Source organism: Nestor notabilis, unplaced genomic scaffold, assembly GCF_000696875.1.
Source record: "Nestor notabilis isolate BGI_N333 unplaced genomic scaffold, ASM69687v1 scaffold1364, whole genome shotgun sequence".
NCBI classification, from domain to species: domain Eukaryota; kingdom Metazoa; phylum Chordata; class Aves; order Psittaciformes; family Psittacidae; genus Nestor; species Nestor notabilis.
The window spans coordinates 361,288-381,836 of record NW_009926120.1 but is presented as its reverse complement, the minus strand read 5'-3'; the positions used below and the strand labels follow the sequence as shown (position 1 = coordinate 381,836).

The following is a 20,549-nucleotide window of genomic DNA, read 5'->3' as shown; positions in this document are numbered from 1 at the left end:
CAGGCCAGCGAGGGGGCGGCTGTGCGCAGGCGCTGCGCGGCGTTCGAGGCCAGGCAGCACCGCTTCCGAGAGCACTTCCGCAGGGAAGCGCCCTTCAGGTGAGGGCGTTATCACAGAGAGAGGCCCTGAGGGGAGAACAGCTTCATGGGATCCTAACCAAGTGTCCTCAGGATGTATGCTTGAGTCCTTGCACACATTTGGACGAGGTGACCTTTGGAGGCCCCTTCCAACCCAAACTATTCATAGAATCCCAGGCTGGTTTGGTTTGGAAGGGACCTTAAAGCTCATCCAGCTCCAACCCCCTGCCACAGGCAGGGACACCTTCCACTAGAGCAGGTTGCTCCAAGCCCCTGTGTCCAACCTGGCCTTGAACACTGCCAGGGATGGGGCAGCCACAGCTTGTCTGGGCATCCTGTGCCAGCGCCTCAGCACCCTCACGCTTCTGCCTCAGATCTAACCTAAATCTCCCCTGTTTCAGTTTGAACCCATCACCCCTTGTCCTATCACTGCAGTCCCTAATAAAGAGTCCCTCTCCTGCATCCTTGTAGCCCCCTTCAGACCCTGGAAGCTGCTCCGAGGTCTCCACGCAGCTTCTCTTCTCCAGCTGAACAACCCCAATGTTCTCAGCCTGTCTCCATACAGAAGGTGCTCCAGCCCCTGATCATCCTCGTGGCCTCCTCTGGACTTGCTCCAATTCTATGATTTGATGATTACCTGCCTTCTAACATCTGTCACACTTGGGGTGGTTTGTCTCTGGGGGGAACACACTCCAGTGGCAGCAAGAGATTGAACTTGGCTGCTGAGTGTGCAATATCACTGTAAGGTAGCATCAGATGGCTGTGCCATCAACATGTGCTGTAGGCATTTCATCTCTGCTTTGTCTCTTCGAGCACTGTTTGTTCCATGTTTTCTTTAGAAGCTGTTGCAATCTCACTTATGAAGAATAAATATTTCTTTCTAGGTTTGACACCAAAAAGCCTTATCAAGTGCTGGATGCAAAGCACATTGAGATTAAACAACTGGAGTCAGCCATGACCTCGATTTATGAATCAGCTGGTCTGTTTGAAGTCACGGTGCCAGATTATAGACAACTGAAGCAGTGCAGAAAGGAGCTGTGTCTGCTCAAAGAGCTCTGGGATATGATCTCCCTTGTGAACACCAGCCTTGCTGACTGGCAGACAACCAAATGGGTGGATATTAATGTGGAAAAAATGGATCTGGAGTGTAAAAAGTTTGCAAGAGAGATTCGGAATTTGGATAAGGAAATGAGGGCCTGGGATGCTTTCACTGGGCTGGACAGCAAGGTGAAGAACATGCTAACAGCCCTTAAAGCTGTGGCAGAACTTCAGAATCCTGCCATTAGAGAAAGACACTGGAATCAGCTGATGCAGATGACGGGTGTGAGGTTTGTGATGGACGTGGACACCACGCTGGCTGACCTCCTGAAGCTCAACCTGCATAACTTCGAGGACAAGGTTCATGGCATTGTGGACAAAGCAGTGCGAGAGATGAGTATGGAGAAAGTCCTGAAGGAGCTAAAGATGACGTGGAGCTCCATGGAGTTCCAGTACGAGCCTCACCCCCGCACAAACATCCCGTTGCTGAAGTCAGATGAGGAACTCACTGAAACTTTAGAAGACAACCAGGTGCAGCTGCAGAACTTAATGACATCCAAGTATATTGCCTTCTTCCTGGAGGAAGTGTCTGCCTGGCAGAGGAAGCTCTCCACCACGGACTCCGTCATTTCCCTCTGGTTTGAGGTGCAGCGTACATGGTCTCATTTGGAGAGCATATTCATAGGCTCAGCAGATATACAGGCACAGCTTCCCAAGGTCTGGAATCCCAAATCCTGCTTTTCCTGTTTGGAAAGTGTTGAAGAAGAGCTTCCATTGTGCAAAATAGGGTTATATATAATGCCAAGTCGCCCAGAACAGGGCTTTTCTCCTGCTCCCTTGCTTCTTTGGAAGCTACCTTAGTGCTCTAGTGCAGCCTCAGGATGGTTTTGTACTGTGGGTTGTGCTTGAGCCATGCTGATTTTCTCCCCTCCACTGCTCCAGAGCAAATACAGAGTTCCTGGAGACCGAGGGAAGCAGCTGGCTTCCTTCAGTGCCACAGGCATGTTCCCTCTTTCCTCAGAGGGGAGAGGACTGGAATAACTACTCAGACACTGCGAATCATCAAACCAGAGCTGGACCAGGCAGCTTTGGCAGCATCCTCATCCCGTCCCTGCCTTCAGCACTGCTGGGCAGCTGTTCTCCCTCTCCTGCTTCTGAAGATGGAACAGGGTTGTCAGTGGTGACCTCCTCAGGGGTGTCTGTGGGTTCCTTCCCTTGCTTTGAGGAGCACTGGGCACACCTCACTGACTAGGCCATCTCTACCAGCGCTGATAACCAGTGAAGGCTGGCCCATGTGCCAGGAAGCTGTTAATATCCAACAGCTACCTAATGACATGTATGAAAGCACATCAGGGTCTGAAGCTGCATCTTACTGGGCAGCTGTTTGTATCTCAATATCCATCTGGCAGGTGGCAAGAATCAGCAGCCTCTTCCCTTTCCTAGAAGAAAGGATGAAGCTCAAGACCTCTGGAGGCTGAACCTGCTCAGGATGCATCCAGGGCTGGGGGAGGGTGTGCTGGCAGGGCATGGGATGCACATCTGGAGCTTGCTGTGTGGCTTGTGTGCAGGGAGGGCTTAACCCTCCTGCCAGAGCCCTGCTCCTGGGGCTGAACACAGGTTAATGTGGAAGTTTTCAGTGGTGCCCAGTGACAGGATGAGGAGCAATGGCCATAAACTAACACACAAGTTTCACCTCAACATGAGAGAGAACTTCTTGACATTGAGGGTGGCAGAGCCCTGGCACAGGCTGCCCAGGGGAGTTGTGGAGTCTCCCTCTCTGTGTGACCTGCTTGGGGTGGCCCTGCCTTGGCAGGGGGTTGGACTGGATGTTCTCCAGAGCTCCCTTCCAACCCTCATGATACTGTGAAAGCTTAGGGCAGTTCTACTCAGTGTCCTGGCTCACTCAGGAGCCCACACTTGGGAAGGAGGGAGGAGCAGACACATTTTGAAAATAACTATTTATTCTTCACTGTTTAGCTTCAGAAATGTAAGGTCCCTGTTCAATGCAGAGCACAATTGTCAGCGTGCTCCTCTGCTGCTGGCGTGGGGTTTCCATGGCCTTACTCAAGGCAAGGAAGGGCTCTTCTCTGCAAGAGTCACCATACCCATCTCAGGGATGGGACTTCTCTGCTGGAGCAGGAGGGGAAGAGTGAACTCACGTGAGGTTGGTAGCCCTTCCCCCTTAGGGGATCATCTCCTCCAGCTGTGGCCAGGGAAGCTGGACACAAGAGGAGATGTTCAAAGGGGAATTCAACCCCATGGAAATGGTTGGTCCTGGGCATTGGCTTCTGCTCTGATCACTTTGTCCACAAGCTCTTTGGGATATAGAGACAAGAAGGCAAGTGCCTGATTGGAGACTTGTTTCAGGCATGTGGGTGGCAGAGCCCTTCTGCAGTGGTGGAGAGGTCCCTCTGCACTGCATGGAAGTCCCTCTGCAGAGAGTCTTTCCCCTCACCCCCAAGAGATGGGATCCTTTAGCACAGGAATAGTAGCTCACCATGGACATATTCTTCCTTTTGCTTTTTAGGACTCTGAACGCTTTGAAGGGATTGATGTGGATTTCAAAGAACTGGCCTATGAAGCCCAGAAAACCCCAAATGTGGTTGAAGCCACCAATAAACCAGGCCTGTCCCAACAACTGGAGGACATTCAGAGTAGGTAGGTAGAACTTCAGACCCAGGAGCTTGTCAGAAACTGGGACCAGCCCTGTTTAAGCTGTGCTCCAAGGCTTTTTTCCTGGACTGTGCATTCTTTGCACTCACAAGCCGCAACGTTTCTTGATGATCTTTCTTCATGATCTTTCTTGAGCCTTTTTGTCTGTGACCCACCACACTGAAACCCCCAGAGGGGAGTCTGGCTTTGTGTATATGCAAACCCTTATCCTCAATATTGATGTGTGAAGCAGCATCCAGCTGGTTTTCATCACACATGGCCTCACTGTTTGCCACCCCAAATATGAGCTCTTAAATATCTACTGGGCAGTCCAGGCAGGGATATCTGCAGCAGAGCTGAGCCCATATTCTTTCATTTACAAAGCTCTCTCTGCCTCTGTACCCTTGCCACATGGTATAACTACACTCCCTGAGAAAGCCCTTAGTGTCCTGAGGTGGATCCACTTCTCACTTAACAGAGGAGACGGTCTACCTGGACCACACTTAAAGGTTAATATGATAGCTTCTGTGTCAGTAGTAACTCTCCATTTAAAGCCTGTATTTTCTTTGTTAATCAGACAACGCAGTTCCTCACAGAGGAGTAGCAGCATGTTATTTATGAACTTTGTAAGCTCAGCAGCAGTTTAGCATGTGAACACTGAAACATTCATTTGAGATTGGAGCAAGCAAGTTTCTTTTCAGGCTTTGCAAACACAAAAAGCTGACTAGGTTTGAATCAGACTTTCAAATGTGGCTCATTAGAATAAAAGCAGTTATGGGAACTTTCATCCCAGTGGGAAGTCACCTGTGGCAGTTAAGAGCTTGTCTAAAACAGTAGGTCAGGCTGCAAACCCTCTTCTTCCACTTATGTTGCTGCTTTTCTATGAGGCTGCTCTCACTGTTAGGCTGTTTGACCCCTGGGAGTAAAGAGAGATCTGTGAGTTACTATGAGCTTTGTAGAGGACCAGCCTACAGGCTCAGCTCCTGCCTGGCATTACCCCAGGGGAGGGGTGAATCTGCTTGGTAACTCAAACTGTAGCATGAAAGATGAAGTCCCTGCTTCATCAGGGACCATAGCGATAGGACAAGGGGTGATGGGTTCAAACTGAAACGGGAGATCTATGTTGGCTGTAAGGAAGCTCTTCCTTCTGAGGGTGCTGAGGCGCTGGCACAGGGTGCCCAGAGAAGCTGTGTCTGCCCCATCCCTGGCAGTGTTCAAGGCCAGGTTGGACACAGGGGCTTGGAGCAACCTGCTCTGGTGGAAGGTGTCCCTGCCCGTGGCAGGGGTTGGAGCTGGATGAGCTTTAAGGTCTCTTCCACCCAAAACCATTCTATGATTCTGTGATAAAGAATATTTACACCCCTGCCCTGGGCTCTGTCCTACTGCTTTATCTCCCCAGGTTGTCTCTGTGTGAGAAGGCTTTAGCTGAATATTTGGACATGAAGAGGTTGGCCTTTCCCAGATTTTACTTCATTTCTTCTGCAGATTTATTGGATATTCTTTCCAATGGCACCAACCCATATCTGGTAAGCCTTGTACTGCATCCCCTTTGCATTATCCAGCTGTCAGTAATGTGAGGGTGAAACTTAAGACTCACCTGTAATATCTTTAGTGCTTTTTCTCCCAACCTTTACTTGGAGTAATAATAATTCTTTCACAGCTGAGCTTTATCTGTCATCTTTGAAAGGCAAAATGTGGCCTGTGTGTTGTTTGATCTAACACTGGTGATACTTGCAGATGGCTCTGAAAGTGCTGCACAGAGTAGAGGTATGTTTTTGATGCCATAAAAATAGTGGTTTTCTTTCTGCTGGGATACAATGAGGTTGGAGGAAACCATCTTTCTTGGGGCTCTCAGACAAAACTTACTATGGACCTTGGATCCCCAACCTAGGATGCAACCAAAGAGCATCTGCTGTTGAAACAGCCACAGACTGGTCATTCAAATGTGGAAGTGTTGACAGCTGATGGCTTCAAGAGGTCCCTTATTTTAGGCAAATCACCTGCTTCTTCCTTCCACCCTGCAAAGGTCTTTGGGAATGTCCTGATTAGAGGGGAAGAGAAGAACACAGCCTGGGAAAGGTAAGATGGTCACTATGGCCAAGGAAAGCAAGGAGATCTCCTGGGTTGCCATCCATCCCCGTGCAGCTCCAGGGTCAGGCTGGTGTCTGATCTCCTGCACCTTCTGACTTCTCGTCTCTAGGCTGGCTTTCTGGGGGTGGTGCCTGTGTGCCAGGTATGGGGAAATGATCCAAATATACCATTCCTCCTGTTGGCTTTGGTGGATTGCTGGAGCCTCCTGTGGAGGAACTTGTGGTGACCTCCCTGGTTTAGGCAATGGTTTTGCTGCTCTTCCTTAGTCCATCTGTCAGCAGTGAGTAATCTCACCTTCTTCAAGCTTTTTATCATTTCTAGCATTCACGTGAGCACCTTTAACACTACTTATATCTGTTTCTGCTGCTGAGTGATTTAAGCTTGCAGAGTATCATAAATACGTATTGATTGATATTTAAATGGAGAGAAAAAAAACCCAGGAAGCAAAGAAAAGGTGCTGTTTTGAAATGCTCTGTGGAGGAAGAAGAAATTCCTGATGCTTTCTGTTATTCAGAACTGCTTGCAGTGAAATCAAAGCAAATGTCAAGTGGGATCACACATGGATTCGCTTTCAGCCTTACCACTGTGGTTTCAAAGTCTGATAATTCCTAAAGAAGGATTAAAGACACAATGATATTATCCTCTTGAACTGGACGTTGAACTTGTGCAGATTCAGGTGTGTTCAGGGTGCTGGTGGCAGGATTGCACCAAGTGCTGAGTGCAGCCGATGTCCTGCAGCCAGGCCAGGGGCTGGGAATGGACAGTGGGGATTTGTGAGTGGAAACTCGGAGATGTAAGAAAAGGTTTCTGTGGTTTACTTGAGCATATCTCCAGTAAAATCTTACCTGAGGGGAAGCTGAGTGCCCATTGCTTCTCCTTCACACCTTCTGGGATTTGACCCTGCTTGGACACGAGTAAGAAGACTACTCAGCTGTGTCCATCTGCAGCACAGCTTGTGAGAAGGAGTGTTGTAATCCTTTGTGAATCAGTGTGGAGGAATTAAATGGACAAGCCCACACATCTGTCTCTGAAAGCACCAGGCATCACGGGCTGTTCTTGTTCCTCATCCTCCCCATGGGAGTGTGCCCATCTCCTATCTCTGTCATCAGAGGGGGACAGCTTTGAGAGCTGACCCTTGCTATATGGGGACATCAGTGCTGGGAGGAGCCTGGGACAGTGTGACACAGTGATTTAGTTGTGTTATGTAGTGGGCTAGAAGCAGTGTTGGTGACCTGCTCGGCTCCCAGCAAGCAGGTGCTGATGTTGAGAGCCTGCAGCAGTGATGCATCAGCCTGCTGGCTTTTCACATTCATCTGGCTGTGAACAGGACATGAGGGGATTATTCTTTTCCTCAAAAGAGTGGGAGTAGTTAAGGTGAGAGTGTTAAGGTGGGAGTAGTTTTGTAGAAGGTCTGGGTTATTGAGCATTTTATCATGGGTCTTGGGCAGAAATAAAGGCCTTTCTTCTCCACAGAGGAAAAGTCAGGACTTTTCATTGGCACAAACTTGATTCCTAGTACTGAAAACCCAGAAGGGTTCATAGTGAAGAAAACTCCACAGTGTGCTGAGAATGGGGTGAGGTGGAGCAATGGTTAAGAGACCTCTCATGACTACATGTAGGGAAGCCAAGGCTAGGAGGTCATTCAGTATTTGAATGTTTGCTGTGCTTTTACCAATGGGAAATATGGTTTATTAAGCCATGTCTAAATGGTAGAGAAATAGGTGGAAGTATTGGGAGAGACAGCAAGAGGCTTGGGCTGGCAGTATCTTGGCCCTGTTTGTGAAGATGTGGTGCTACCAAGATGTCCACGAGCACGCTCTCTGAACATGATTGCTCCTGTGACATGGATGGTGACCTCTATTCTCCTTGTCCTACCTCAGTTGCTTTACTTATCCAAGTCCTTTTGCAGGTGCAACGTCATCTTCCCAAGCTTTTTGACAACTTGGCCCACATTAAATTCCAGCTGGACTCCGAGCAAAAGGCAACCAAGATTGGCCTGGGAATGTACAGCAGAGAGGAGGAATATGTCAGCTTCAGTGAACCCTGTGACTGCAGTGGGCAGGTGAGAGGGAAGCCCTGGTCTATCAGAACTATCCACTGGAGTCTGCTTTCATGCCCTTGTGTGGGCATCTCTTGCGAAGACATCATAGAGCTTCACTACTCTTCCTTTATGCATTAGAAAAGCTGGAGGAGGTGATATGTAATTTAATTGTGCCCATATCCCACAGGAGATACTGTCATGGCCTGGATGTGGGATGCACTGAACTGAATCACTCTGGAGTTCATTTTGATTTCTTCTATAGCTGGAGTTCAAGAAAAATCTGCCTTGTATTGCAGGTGTCTGGAGATAAGTGCTGATCCTGGGGCCCCAGAACTGGTTCATTCCAAAGTCTGAAGGAGGCTGTGAGGCTTGTTTCATTCAAGAGTTGAGATGCTTGTCCCATTCCATGTCTTCACTGATTACCAAAGGCACTTAAGAAGAGCAAATGTGTTACTGTGATTTAATCTCTTCTCCAGGTTGAGGTCTGGCTGAATCATGTCCTGGACAGGATGAGGGCTACTGTGAGAGATGAGATGACGGAAGCTGTCGTGGCTTACGAGGAGAAGCCAAGGGAACAGTGGCTCTTTGACTACCCTGCCCAGGTATCTGCCGCTGCTCAGGCTGGCTTGTGGGAAAGGCAGTGCTTGGTTTTCCCTTCAGTGCTGCCCTTCCCTTCTTTCAGTAGTGGCCTCTAGCTGTGGGTGGGGAAGTTTCTGGCCTCCACTGTGCTCTGCAGCAGGGAGGAAGCATGGGTTGTCCTTTATCCTATTAATGACATGGAGCTGTTGGAGCAAGTCCAGAGGAGGCCACGAGGATGATCAGGGGCTGGAGCAGCTCCCGTATAGAGACAGGCTGAGAACATTGGGGCTGTTCAGCCTGGAGAAGAGAAGCTGTGTGGAGACCTCGGAGCAGCTTCCAATATCTGAAGGGGGCTACAAGGATTCTGGGAAGGGACTCTTCATCAGGGACTGTAGCAATAGGACAAGCGGTGATGGGTTCAAACTGAAACAGGGGAAATTCAGGTTAGATCTAAGGCAGAAGCTCTTCCCTGTGAGGGTGCTGAGGCGCTGGCACAGGGTGCCCAGAGCAGCTGTGGCTGCCCCATCCCTGGCAGTGTTCAAGGCCAGGTTGGACACAGGGTCTTGGAGCAACCTGCTCTAGTGGAAGGTGTCCCTGCCCATGACGGGGGGTTGGAAGTGGATGAGCTTTAAAGTCCTTTCCAACCCAAACCAGTCTGGGATTTTATGTTCCTAGCAATCTTCTGATGGAGTTTCCAGGCTGAGCTCCATTCTCTGACAGGGACTCCAGGCAGGATATGCTCTTGGCTGGGTTACAGTGCTCGGGGGTTTGGGCAATGCCTGCTGCACCCTGTGGATCTGTACACTCAGAGAGCCAGAGGTGCAGCAGGAAAAACAAGTGGTGAGGCCTAATGAGAGAAAAGAGCCCCTCAGATGCACCTCTGACAGCCTTGTGGTCTCCAGCTCTTCCTCCTCTGCTGTGTCAGGCATGTGAAAGGTGCTGATTTACTAATAAGTAGCTGCTAAATGTGTCTGCCATTGATAGGGTGCTTGAAATGAATGTCACGGGCAGGTCCCTGTTGTCCTGTCTGCTGTAACTGCTGTATGACAGAATACTTAATTTCATGTCACGGCTACTTCATCCTTGATCTCCCTGTGGATCAGACACTCTTGCAGGTGAGGAAGCTCTGGTTTTATCATGGTCCTGAGCCAGTCCTTTTCCCTAGGTGGCTCTTTCCTGCATCCAGATCTGGTGGACAACCGAGGTTGGGATTGCCTTTGCCAGAGTGGAGGAAGGCTACGAGAACGCGATGAAGGAGTATCACAAGAAACAAGTGGCCCAGCTGAACACCCTTGTGACCATGCTCATTGGGCAGCTCTCCAAGGGTGACAGGCAGAAAATCATGACCATATGCACCATTGATGTGCACGCTCGGGACGTGGTGGCAAAGATGATAGCACAGAAGGTTTGTGTTTGCAGCTGAGCATGGACCTGTGTTGGGAGTTGGAGCAGGGGTTGCAGGAGTGAGAGACCAACCACAGGCCATTCAGTGGGAGATACATCACTAAATGCACTTCTGCACTGTTTGCAGTAAGGGGGCAGAAGGGCACTGTAAGCCTGCTGCTCTTTCTTATTTCGTGTATGCACTTTTTCCTCTCCCACCAAGGTCATTACTAATCTGGTTCCTACCCTCTGCTGATGAGAGCTGGGGAGATGACCTTCCCCACCACACCTGCCTTTGCAGTGAGGGTCAGTGAGCACTTCACTGCAGTCACCCTTTTTCTGGCCTTCCCATGATGATGGTGCTTGTGGGTGTGTTCCAGGTGGACAATGCCCAGGCGTTCATCTGGCTGTCACAGCTCCGGCACCGATGGTCAGATGAGGAGCGGCACTGCTTTGCCAACATCTGTGACGCTCAGTTCCTCTACTCCTATGAGTACCTTGGCAATACCCCACGGCTCGTCATCACTCCACTGACTGACAGGTAGGTCCCTGGGACACACCATCACAGCTAGGCTTTGCCATGCAGTTACAGAAAGAACTACCAGGCAAAGAGCTTGTCCTTGCTCCGTGTCCCAGGATCCGGTGGCAGAGCTCTAACTCCCCTGGTTTGTGATTTGATGGTGTTACTCTCTGGAGTATCTGTGCCTCAGATCTCAAGGTGGGACTTAGCTCACAGATTAAGATGCTTACTTTGTGGGTGTCTGCCTGTGCACAAGATGTCCACACCCATAGAGTTCGTGAGTCTAGAAGTCTTTCATCCCATCGTGAAGCAGACATCTACCACTTGGTTCAGTTGTCTCAATAGGGACACCTAGGATGACTCGAGATGCTCTGTGTTGTCCCATCTGGCTTTCAGCAGCCAATCCAAAGTGTGCAAGTCTTCTGTGGATCCTGTGCCAGATCTTTCCACCCTATGTGACATTTCAGTAGCTAGGAGCATCTCAGGTGGCTCTAGTCACCCCTGTTAGCCAGCTGAGCCAATCTCCCCCTGCATTATCAGGTTTTGTTGACTGTATTGACTACTGCTCTGTGGCTTATACTGAGAGTTTGGACACCCACATGTGGTCACCTCCCTGGTGTCCATCATCAGCATTATGGAGAAGCTTTTGGGCTTGCTGCAGTGCTGAGTGGCATCATTCATAGGCCATCAGAGCAGGTTTCTCTCAGTGGTGGTCAATGGGATCCTTTGGGCTGAAGAGCACTGGGAAACAAGAGGAAGGTCTTTCAGAAAAGCTGCCCTTTTCTCATATTATGTGGGACATGCCCAATGCCAATGAGCCATGCCCAATGATGTAAGGATCCAGAGAAAGCACAGCCTGATGTGAAGAGGTTGGGCAGACCCTAGTGGAAGATGAGTATCTCTTAGAGAAAACGCAGCTGGACAGAGGTGCTAAGTGATGCCCAAGAGGACTTTCAGCTTAGACATACAGAATCGTAGAATAGTTTGGGTTGGAAGGGACCTTCAAAGATCATCTGGTCCAACACCCCTGCAATAAGCAGGGACATCTTGAACTATGTCAGGTTGCCTGTCCTGCTTATGCACAGCTTTTCAGAAGAGGGGCTTTCCTGAGTGCATTGCCCTAGTGCCGTTTCCCTGCAGCCCAACAGTGACCTGTTGGACCAAGTCTCAGTCTCTTTCCTTTGTTCCTTCATCCTTCACTGTGGAAGATGTTACATCACCCTGACCCAGTCGCTGCACTTGACCATGAGTGGAGCACCCGCGGGCCCTGCAGGCACCGGCAAGACAGAGACTACAAAGGATTTGGGCCGAGCCCTGGGCATCATGGTATATGTGTTCAACTGCTCCGAGCAGATGGACTACAAGGTACTACTCCCACCTCAGCCCTGGTACCGTCACATGGAGCTTGGGGGCGCTCGGGATGGAACATGATGGATAAGACTATTCCAGCTGACATTGCTTTGATCCACCACCTCTCCTCAAATCTCTGCTACATTCCTTTCTGATGAACACCTTTTTCTCTTCCTTCCTTTCTCTTCCTCTCTAAGACTTGCACAAGGTTCTTCAGGAGGCACAGACCCAAACTGTGTTCTGGGCCTCATTACCATTTTCCATTCCCTTCTGGAGTTAGATTCCATGTGGAATGCTTCCAAAGTTTTGGCCTGTTCAGTTGAGACAGAGGCTCTGCTGATATTTTGATAATGGTCATTTTTTATAGAACCCCAGACTGGTTTGGGTTGAAGGGAGCTTAAAGCTCATCCAGCTCCAACCCCTGCCACGGGCAGGGACACCTTCCACTAGAGCAGGTTGCTCCAAGCCCCTGTGTCCAACCTGGCCTTGAACACTGCCAGGGATGGGGCAGCCACAGCTTGTCTGGGCACCCTGTGCCAGCGCCTCAGCACCCTCACAGGGAAGAACTTCCTCCTTCTTTTCTATTTCTTTTTATTTTTTCCTGGCATGGGAAGGGACCTATCCTGCTTTTCTCAGGATCCTCTCTTAGAACATGACCAAAACGTGCTGAACCTTCAGCTACTGCAGAACGCTGAACTTTTGGGCTGAGTCTTGCTTTGGGTTCAAGCATTTTGGGAGCCTCGGATCATATTTTCTCCCCTCCTGGGCTCTCCCGGGAATTGGGGCCGAGGTAACTCAGCACAGGTGACCTTTAAATGAGACCAGTGCACAGAGCTATTGAGAAAGTGCAATTAGCAAATCAAGTGGCAAACGGCAGAGCTATAGATATTGTAATTGAGTTGTGCCTGCTGGTTCCATACCCACAATAGGCTGCAAATGGCTATAAATAAACAGGCTGGGAAATCAAATCCTTGATTCCAGTTGTGATTTCAGTCTTGTCATTTTCTTTTTCTCTTCCAGTCTTGTGGGAATATTTACAAAGGCCTTTCCCAGACAGGAGCCTGGGGCTGTTTTGATGAATTTAATAGGATCTCAGTTGAGGTCCTCTCTGTGGTTGCTGTGCAGGTAAGTGGAGAAACACTTGTGAGTAACTACGAACAAGGCACAGCCGTGGTGCAGCCTTTGGAGCCAGGGTAAAGATGGGAAGTGCCTATTTCCAGTTTCAGTTCTGTGTGTAGGCAGGTGAGGAATTACATCCCAAGATTAAGCACCTGCATATCACAGCACTGACAAAATGTAGCATTTTTGTCTCTTCTTTTCTTTCTGCAGTTGCAGCATTTGTGTTGAGGCAGTTCTTTACAGCATCTTCCCCCAGACCAGTGCACACTATGGCTCTGTACCTGCTTCTCCTGAGGAAGGCACTGGTGTCATTAATATGCTGTGAGATAACTGCAGCAGATCATTTCAGGGAGGAGAGCTGCCTGGGCAGGCTGAGGTGATTAGCCATAAGTCATGTAGGAAATAACTTTCATAGAGGGGAAGAGAAGTGATTGGGGCAGATCCATGGCCTGCTGGGTTTATGGGGGTTATTTATTGCCTTGGGCAGGCACAAATTGTGTGTCATATTCAACAGGTAGGATTATATTCAAGATTAATGTTGACTTTTGACCAGGGCCTGTAGGGACAGGCCAAGGGGAGTGGCTTTAACCTGTCAGAGGTGAGATTGAGATGAGCTCTGAGGCAGAAGCCCTTCCCTGAGAGGGTGCTGAGGCGCTGGCACAGGGTGCCCAGAGAAGCTGTGTCTGCCCCATCCCTGGCAGTGTTCAAGGCCAGGTTGGACACAGGGGCTTGGGGCAACCTGCTCTAGTGGAAGGTGTCCCTGCCCATGGCAGGAGTTGGAACTGGATGAGCTTTAAGCTCCCTTCCAGCACAAAACATTCTATTAATCTGGGTGGATTTGAGGTGCCAGTGCCTAACCACCCTCACAGGGAAGAACTTCTTCCTAATATCTAACCTGAACTTCCCCGGTTTAAGTTTAAACCCATTCCCCTGTGTCCTATCACTACATTCCCTGATGAAGAGAAGTGCTGGAGGGTTTTGTTCTCTTGTGCTTATATATAATCCTGCACATTCCACCTCCTTCCCTTCCTCTGAGTGACCCATGAGGAAACCTGGAGGTGTTCTACACAGGCCAAAGGACTACAGGAGAAGAGATGCTCCATACCCTGCTCTTTTCTGCCTCGGGGATAGTGAGGGGACACCCAGGGAGCAAATCCCTTGGAGCTGAAATCCTGGAGCAGCCCAGGAATAACCACAGGGCAGCAGTGAGAGCAGGCCCTGCTACTGCTTCTGGCCCTTGCTTTGAAGAAGAGCTGTGTCTGGTTGCTCTCCAGGTCCTAAATCTCAGTGGTATCCTCTGGAAATGCCAGTTAAATTCAGCTCCCAGGGGAGTTTGAGCAGAGGGTGGATGCTCAGCTGCACTGTCCAGACTAAGACAGTTGTTACATGGGTAGAACTGAAAGTTTTGAGCCTTGGTGGACTTCAAATTGAGGTGCCAAAGTATCTTGAGTTCTTCTGGACCCAGCTGTAGCTGAGTGCAGGTTTTATGGTCCTAGCATCTGCCTAAGGTGCTGAGTTCTTCCTGGACCCCCTTTTGGGTTTGGTATTGCAGAAAGAAAGATTGACAGCCCAGAAGTTTCTACACTTTTGTCAATGTTTCAGTCAAAGACGTTGTTCTGAACCCCTCCATGAACTGCTCACTCTTCTCATCTCTCTTTCACTCATAATTGATACCTTATGTGACGTCCCAAAGAAGCCCCAGGCAGGAACAGGAGTTTATGTATCGTTCCCTCTCAATTTCTTTTCCATCAGGATCTAGTTGAAAGTTGTCATTGGAAAAAAAAGTCTTTGAGGATCTTAAAATGAAAAAGGAAGCTGAACTAAAGCAGCCCAGATATGACTCAACTGCTAATGATTCCCTCGCTCCTGGCTGGAGCGCAGCATCTGAAGGAAGCAGCCTGGCTGTCATTCCATCATCATGTCTCCTGGCTGCTATTAGGAGTTGTAACCATGGTGATGTTTAATTGGCTGTCTTAGTCATGTAGCTAATGTCGATATAGTTCCTTCCAGAGAAAGGATCGATTAATTGCTTGACTTTAAGATGGCAAAGAGCAGTAGGGTTAGAGGAGTGAATAGAGAGAGGTTTCTCCCTCACCTAAGTGCTGTGATCTGGCTTTAATAAACTTGCTTTCCTTGCAAGGTGGGGGGTTTTGTCTTTTGCAATCAGACAAATACAAAAGACAGTACATTAATGAGTGGAGGTGTCAGGGGAGGTCTTACAGCCTCTTCCTTGTGGGTTTGGTTTAAAATTAAGCATCTGATGTCCCCAAGTCTTTAAAAGCAATATAAAGTGAGCAGTTTGCAATTGAACTGAGGCCAAGCTTATTGGGAAATGCTGCTCCTATTCTGGGCCCAGTCAAGGGCCAGAGCAGGCAAAGGAGGGTTTTGGGTTGTGATGAAGAGCAGTGGTGTGTGGGGAGAGTGAAGAGGGGTGAAGTGAGTCAGGGTCCTGCATTGTGTCAGACTCTTGGGGCTGCGTTTGGGTGCTGGCTGCGTTTGGCCAACCCCGAATCTCACCTCAGGTGTTTGACCTCCTGCTGGGTTGGGAAGTTAAGAGATGATTCAGCTTTTGGTGGTGGTTTTGTTGTGAGATGTGCTGAGAAGTGCCCCACAGGTGATGTCAACAGCCAAGGTGAGATGCGGGCAGCTTCGGAGCCATTTACTTCTCCTGAACTTCTCTTCCTTACCCATGTCCATCATTGTCTTCTCAACCAGTGGTGCAAATTCTTGCAACTCTTTTGCACTTTGCCCAGTCTGTCCAGCATTCTTTTGTGCTTTGTCAGAGTTTGTGATGAGAGATTGGTGCTGCCAGACAGATCTTCTCCAAACAGTGTACAAAGCTAGATACAGTCACTAAAAAGCCAAAACAAAACAGGGATAACCCCCTAAGATGGGGCCAAGTGTAAGGAAAGCAGCACTGTTGTCTGGTTCATAACACCAATACTATAACACTGTGTTGGTTCCTAGGTGAAGTGTGTGCAGGATGCAGTAAGGGAGAAGAAGAAATCCTTCAATTTTCTTGGAGAAGACATTAACTTAGTTCCCTCAGTAGGTATTTTTATCACCATGAACCCTGGCTATGCAGGACGAACTGAGCTACCTGAGAATTTAAAAGCTCTTTTCAGGTGAGTCCAGGTCAAGGCTTGTTACCTGTATTATAACAATGGCAGAAATTGTCTTTTGGAACATCCAGGCTTGTCTTCATTTCCTTGGAGAATTCCCTTGTGTTGGGGATTTGCAAATGGTTTCAGCCTTGTGCAACCGCTGGGCTCTGCAGTCTCTTCTTGCCTGTCTCTTTAGGCCGTGCGCGATGGTTGTGCCAGACTTTGAGCTGATCTGTGAGATTATGTTGGTGGCCGAGGGATTCATCGAGGCCCGGGCACTGGCCAGGAAGTTCATCACCCTGTACCAGCTCTGCAAAGAGCTCCTGTCCAAGCAGGTGAGCCCCTTCTGTGGCTGGATGGTGCAGTGAAGTCTGGTGATCTCCAAAATCAGCAGGAACGTGGCACCCTGCCACTCACCTCCATGGCTAAAGCCTCACAGCTGCTATTGAACTATTGCACTAGCTTCTGGGAGAGGAGAAGCTTTGTGATCATCAGAGCAATGGCATTTTTGAACTGCTTTACTTAAAGAATCTGCCAGGACAAAAGCATTTGGTCAGCTACATTAATGGGAGACATTTTCCAATGGGCTCAAATGACACCACATTTGGGCTAGTATCCAGTGACCCTGTGCTTTCCAGTCTCTTGCTTCCTATTGATTCTCATGCCTGCAAGTGGTTTATGATGTCCATCCCATCTGTGAGGGAGTTCCCTCAGGTGTTGACATGATAGGGTCATTTCCAATACAAGCTCTAATTCATCAGATTTTCCCTTGTCATCATTTGCATAGATCAAAGCTAGGTCCAGAGAAGAGTTGCTTGATGGCTTGAGAGGTCCTCTCATGCCTCTTTGTGATTCTTTTCAGCAATGTCCTTACTGGCCTCTGCTAGTGGGACAAAACCTATCTGGTAATTTTGTCTTGGGCAGGATGGAGAAACTTGATTATCTGGGGCCTTATAATGGACCAACAACTCTTTCACCTTGGTAGCTCCTGCAGATCCAGGGGTCTGGTTCAACTTTGCTTTAGCTGCTTTATGATTTAGGTGACAAAAATTGCTTAGGTCTCTAGAGTGCAAGTCCTGCTGCTTAGAGCCAACTCTGAACACACCTGAGGGTATGAACAGCTGAATTATTTAACTCTTTAATACTATTCCTGATGGGAATCTCTCCTACTGAAATGGAGATGGGATAACTCAGGCTGGTGGAGGTCTCTGGCTACAATACAAATAGCAGGTTTGGGTGTCTTGCTGACTTGTCTGGCTTCTTCTTACCCACGCATGGTGTTGTACTCTCTAAGCATAAACTCATCCCTCCTTTTGTTTTCCTTCTTTGCTTTTTCCCTGTTCAGGATCACTATGACTGGGGCTTACGTGCAATCAAGTCAGTGCTGGTTGTTGCCGGCTCCCTCAAGCGAGATGACCCAGAGCGACCCGAAGAGCAGGTTCTGATGCGCTCACTTCGTGACTTCAACATCCCCAAGATTGTGACCGATGACGTGCCGGTGTTCATGGGGCTCATTGGGGACCTTTTCCCTGCTCTGGATGTACCTCGGAAGCGTGACCTGAACTTTGAGTCGTTGGTGAGGCAAGCTGTGCTGGACCTCCGGCTGCAGGCTGAGGACAACTTCATACTCAAAGTAAGGCCAAGCGATCTTCTGCTGTACCTACCTCACCATCCACCACTTGGGTTTTTCCCAACCATCTCTGCTTTTACAAAGAGGGCTCTGCACAATGTTCCCCTTGAGGCAGACTTTGAGGGAGGCTGTGGATTCTTGGCTTCTCAGTACAAGAAAGACAAGGAGCTGCTAGAGAGGGTCCAGCAGAGGCCACAGGGATGCTCAGGGGTCTGGAGCATCTCTCTCATGAGGAGAGATTGCAGGAGCTGGGCCTGTTTAGTCTAGAGAAGAGCAGCCTGAGAGGGGATCCCATCAGTGCAGATCAGTATTGCAAAGTAGGGTGCCAGGAGGATGGGGCCAGACTCTTTTCAGCGGTGCCCAGCGACAGGACAAGGAGCAATGGCCATAAACTAAAACACAACAAGTTTCACCTCAACATGAGGAAGAACTTCTTTCCACTGAGGGTGTCAGAGCACTGGAACAGGCTGCCCAGGGTGGGTGTGGGTCTCCCTTTCTGGACACAAAGGGGCAAACTCTTGTAGGCTTAGGAAAGTGTGGCCCCTGGAGAACAGAATCTCATCAGCTGTTGGCCATCAGATGTAAATAGTGCTGGAGGTTTGGCTGCAGGCTGAGGCTTTCACCCACTGTGATCATAGAGTAGTGACCAAACCCAGTGTCAAATGGGTTTGTCAGAGACATCTTTCTAAAGAAGAGCCCCAATGGGAGTGATGTTGTAGATGTGACCTTCAGTTTAGCATCTCTGTCTAAACCTGGGAGTGTTCTTCCTCAGGTAGTGCAGCTGGAGGAGCTGCTTACGGTCCGTCACTCTGTCTTCGTGGTGGGTAATGCAGGCACGGGCAAGTCTCAGGTGATGAAATCCCTCAACAAGACTTACCAGCTAATGAAGCGACGCCCTGTCTGGACAGACCTCAACCCCAAAGCAGTCACCAATGATGAGCTTTTTGGCATCATTAACCCAGCAACCAGAGAATGGAAAGATGGTAAATGGCTTTTCATTATGAAATCTGTAGATGAGGGTATTTTCATGAACCTCCTGAGCAGCAGCAGGATGACTGGTTCTTTATGTGTAGGTCTGAAGACCCAGCCACTCCTAGCCTTATGAGATTCTGTTGTTGAAAGGATACACAGGATGTCTTAGCATCATCAAATGGGAAGTGTAGCATAAACCTGCTTTATTTGGGTTTAAACTGAAACAGGAGACATTCAGGTTGGATCTAAGGCAGAAGCTCTTCCCTGTGAGGGTGCTGAGGTGCTGGCACAGGGTGCCCAGAGAAGCTGTGGCTGCCCCATCCCTGGCAGTGTTCAAGGCCAGGTTGGGCACAGGGGCTTGGAGCAACCTGCTCTAGTGGAAGGTGTCCCTGCCCGTGGCAGGGGTTGGGACTGGATGAGCTTTAAGCTCCCTTCAACCCAAACCAGTCTGGGATTCAATGGTTCTATCCTATTGCCATAAGAATAATTGTTCTGTCCATTAATCCCAGCATTTACCGGTTCCTGAATGGACAGGCAGTTCTTTGGGGTTGGCTGGACTGGTGATGGAAGATGGACTGTGGTGTGCACTGGGCCCCCTCAGAATATGCCCTCCCCAAGCTTCCATACCTGGTAGCACACATGCAGCAGCCTTAAAGTGGTGTTTTTCCAGTTAATGTTGCTGCCCAAGCTCTCCAGCACACCAGCATTTGCCAGTCTGTTGATCCTGATTGCTCCTGAGGAAAACCAGATGAGCATTAAAAAACCTGCTGAAAGATTACAGAAATCTGTAGTGGAAATGCTCAGTTGTGACTAATGAGTGAAGGCAGCTTCGATTTCCGTGTGCGGCCGGTTTGGAGGTGTGGGAGGTAAGGGAAGATGTTGCCATAAATCATCCTTGGCCAGAAGCCTGCCAGGAGATGAGCTGCCACCCACAGACCCTGGCCCCCGCTGGGGACCCTTCCTGACCTTCTGCTTTGCTGCAGTGCCTGGGTTAATGTCTTTTTAATTGTAATTAGGGACCCTAAATCAAACTGACAAGAGGGAGGTGGGGAATGCAGCCTGAGCTCCGTGCAGTGGCTGCAGGTCAAGGCTGCTGGCAGGACTGAGCAGCAGGAGGGACATCTTTCAAAGGCTGTCCAGTGGTTTCTAGCCTAGAACATTCAAGGCAGCTTATGGAGCTCCAAGCTGAGGTTTCAAGGCAGATATTTTCTGCATGAACCATTCCTGAAAATGTTGTTAATTGTTGTCAAAGACCAGCAAGACAATTGTCACCCCAGCCCAATGTGTCCCATCCTGGATCAGCCCGTTCTTTTCCTCCTCTTTCATCCTGTCACTCCTTTCATTATCAGCAGTTGAAAGGCTTATACATGTTAGGTGGTAAAAGGTCCCACAAGGGAATCCTAAATGTGTACTTTGTAGAACCAAGCTCTTCTTTTAAATTCCAAGACCGCTCTGTGCTCTGGGTGCACAAAGTTAGGAGAGAAGCACTTTGCTGCTGCTGTGGTGTATATGAGACAACCATCAATGCTCTGAGCCAGTAGCTATTTCTGATACTAATGATGTTGGAGCAGCTTCCAAGGCACATGTCCAATGTGTTAGGAGCTGAACTGAGGCAGAGCCAGTGAAATGTGGTGGGGGTTTTTGACCCCTCTCTGAATGGGATACCTGTTTCAGATGAGCTGTTCTGCATTTGTTGTGCTTGGTCTTCAGTCATAGAATGCCACTAGTGGTTCCTGACCTGGATCCCAAAGACATAGCTTGTCCTGAAGAGAAAAAAAAGTGTGTTCGTCACAATTCACCAAAAGAGGCTTTTTTTGTAACACTTGCCTCTTGTTTTGTCAGGAGGAGCAGCATCTCCCCAGGTATTCATGGGGAGAGGAGAGCGATAGTTTTGTGGAGTCTGCATTTGCTCTGCAGTGCTGCTGTTCTATTCCCAGCCTTCTTGCTCTTCTTAACATTCATTATTTACTCCCCTTGAGACACTGTATCCTCT

General features: G+C 49.1%; 1 protein-coding gene across 1 annotated transcript in view; it reads left to right on the top strand.

Annotated features, from left to right (window-relative positions):
• Window positions 1-20,549, top strand: part of DNAH9 (dynein, axonemal, heavy chain 9) — a 172,874-nt gene that overhangs the window by 27,666 nt on the left and 124,659 nt on the right. The window contains 14 exon segments of the mRNA XM_010013395.1: window positions 4-98; window positions 962-1,832; window positions 3,643-3,773; window positions 5,167-5,293; window positions 7,768-7,920; window positions 8,376-8,501; window positions 9,644-9,883; window positions 10,242-10,402; window positions 11,590-11,746; window positions 12,752-12,856; window positions 15,818-15,975; window positions 16,151-16,289; window positions 17,300-17,587; window positions 18,357-18,567. Coding sequence (XP_010011697.1) covers window positions 4-98; window positions 962-1,832; window positions 3,643-3,773; window positions 5,167-5,293; window positions 7,768-7,920; window positions 8,376-8,501; window positions 9,644-9,883; window positions 10,242-10,402; window positions 11,590-11,746; window positions 12,752-12,856; window positions 15,818-15,975; window positions 16,151-16,289; window positions 17,300-17,587; window positions 18,357-18,567 — 2,962 coding nt within the window.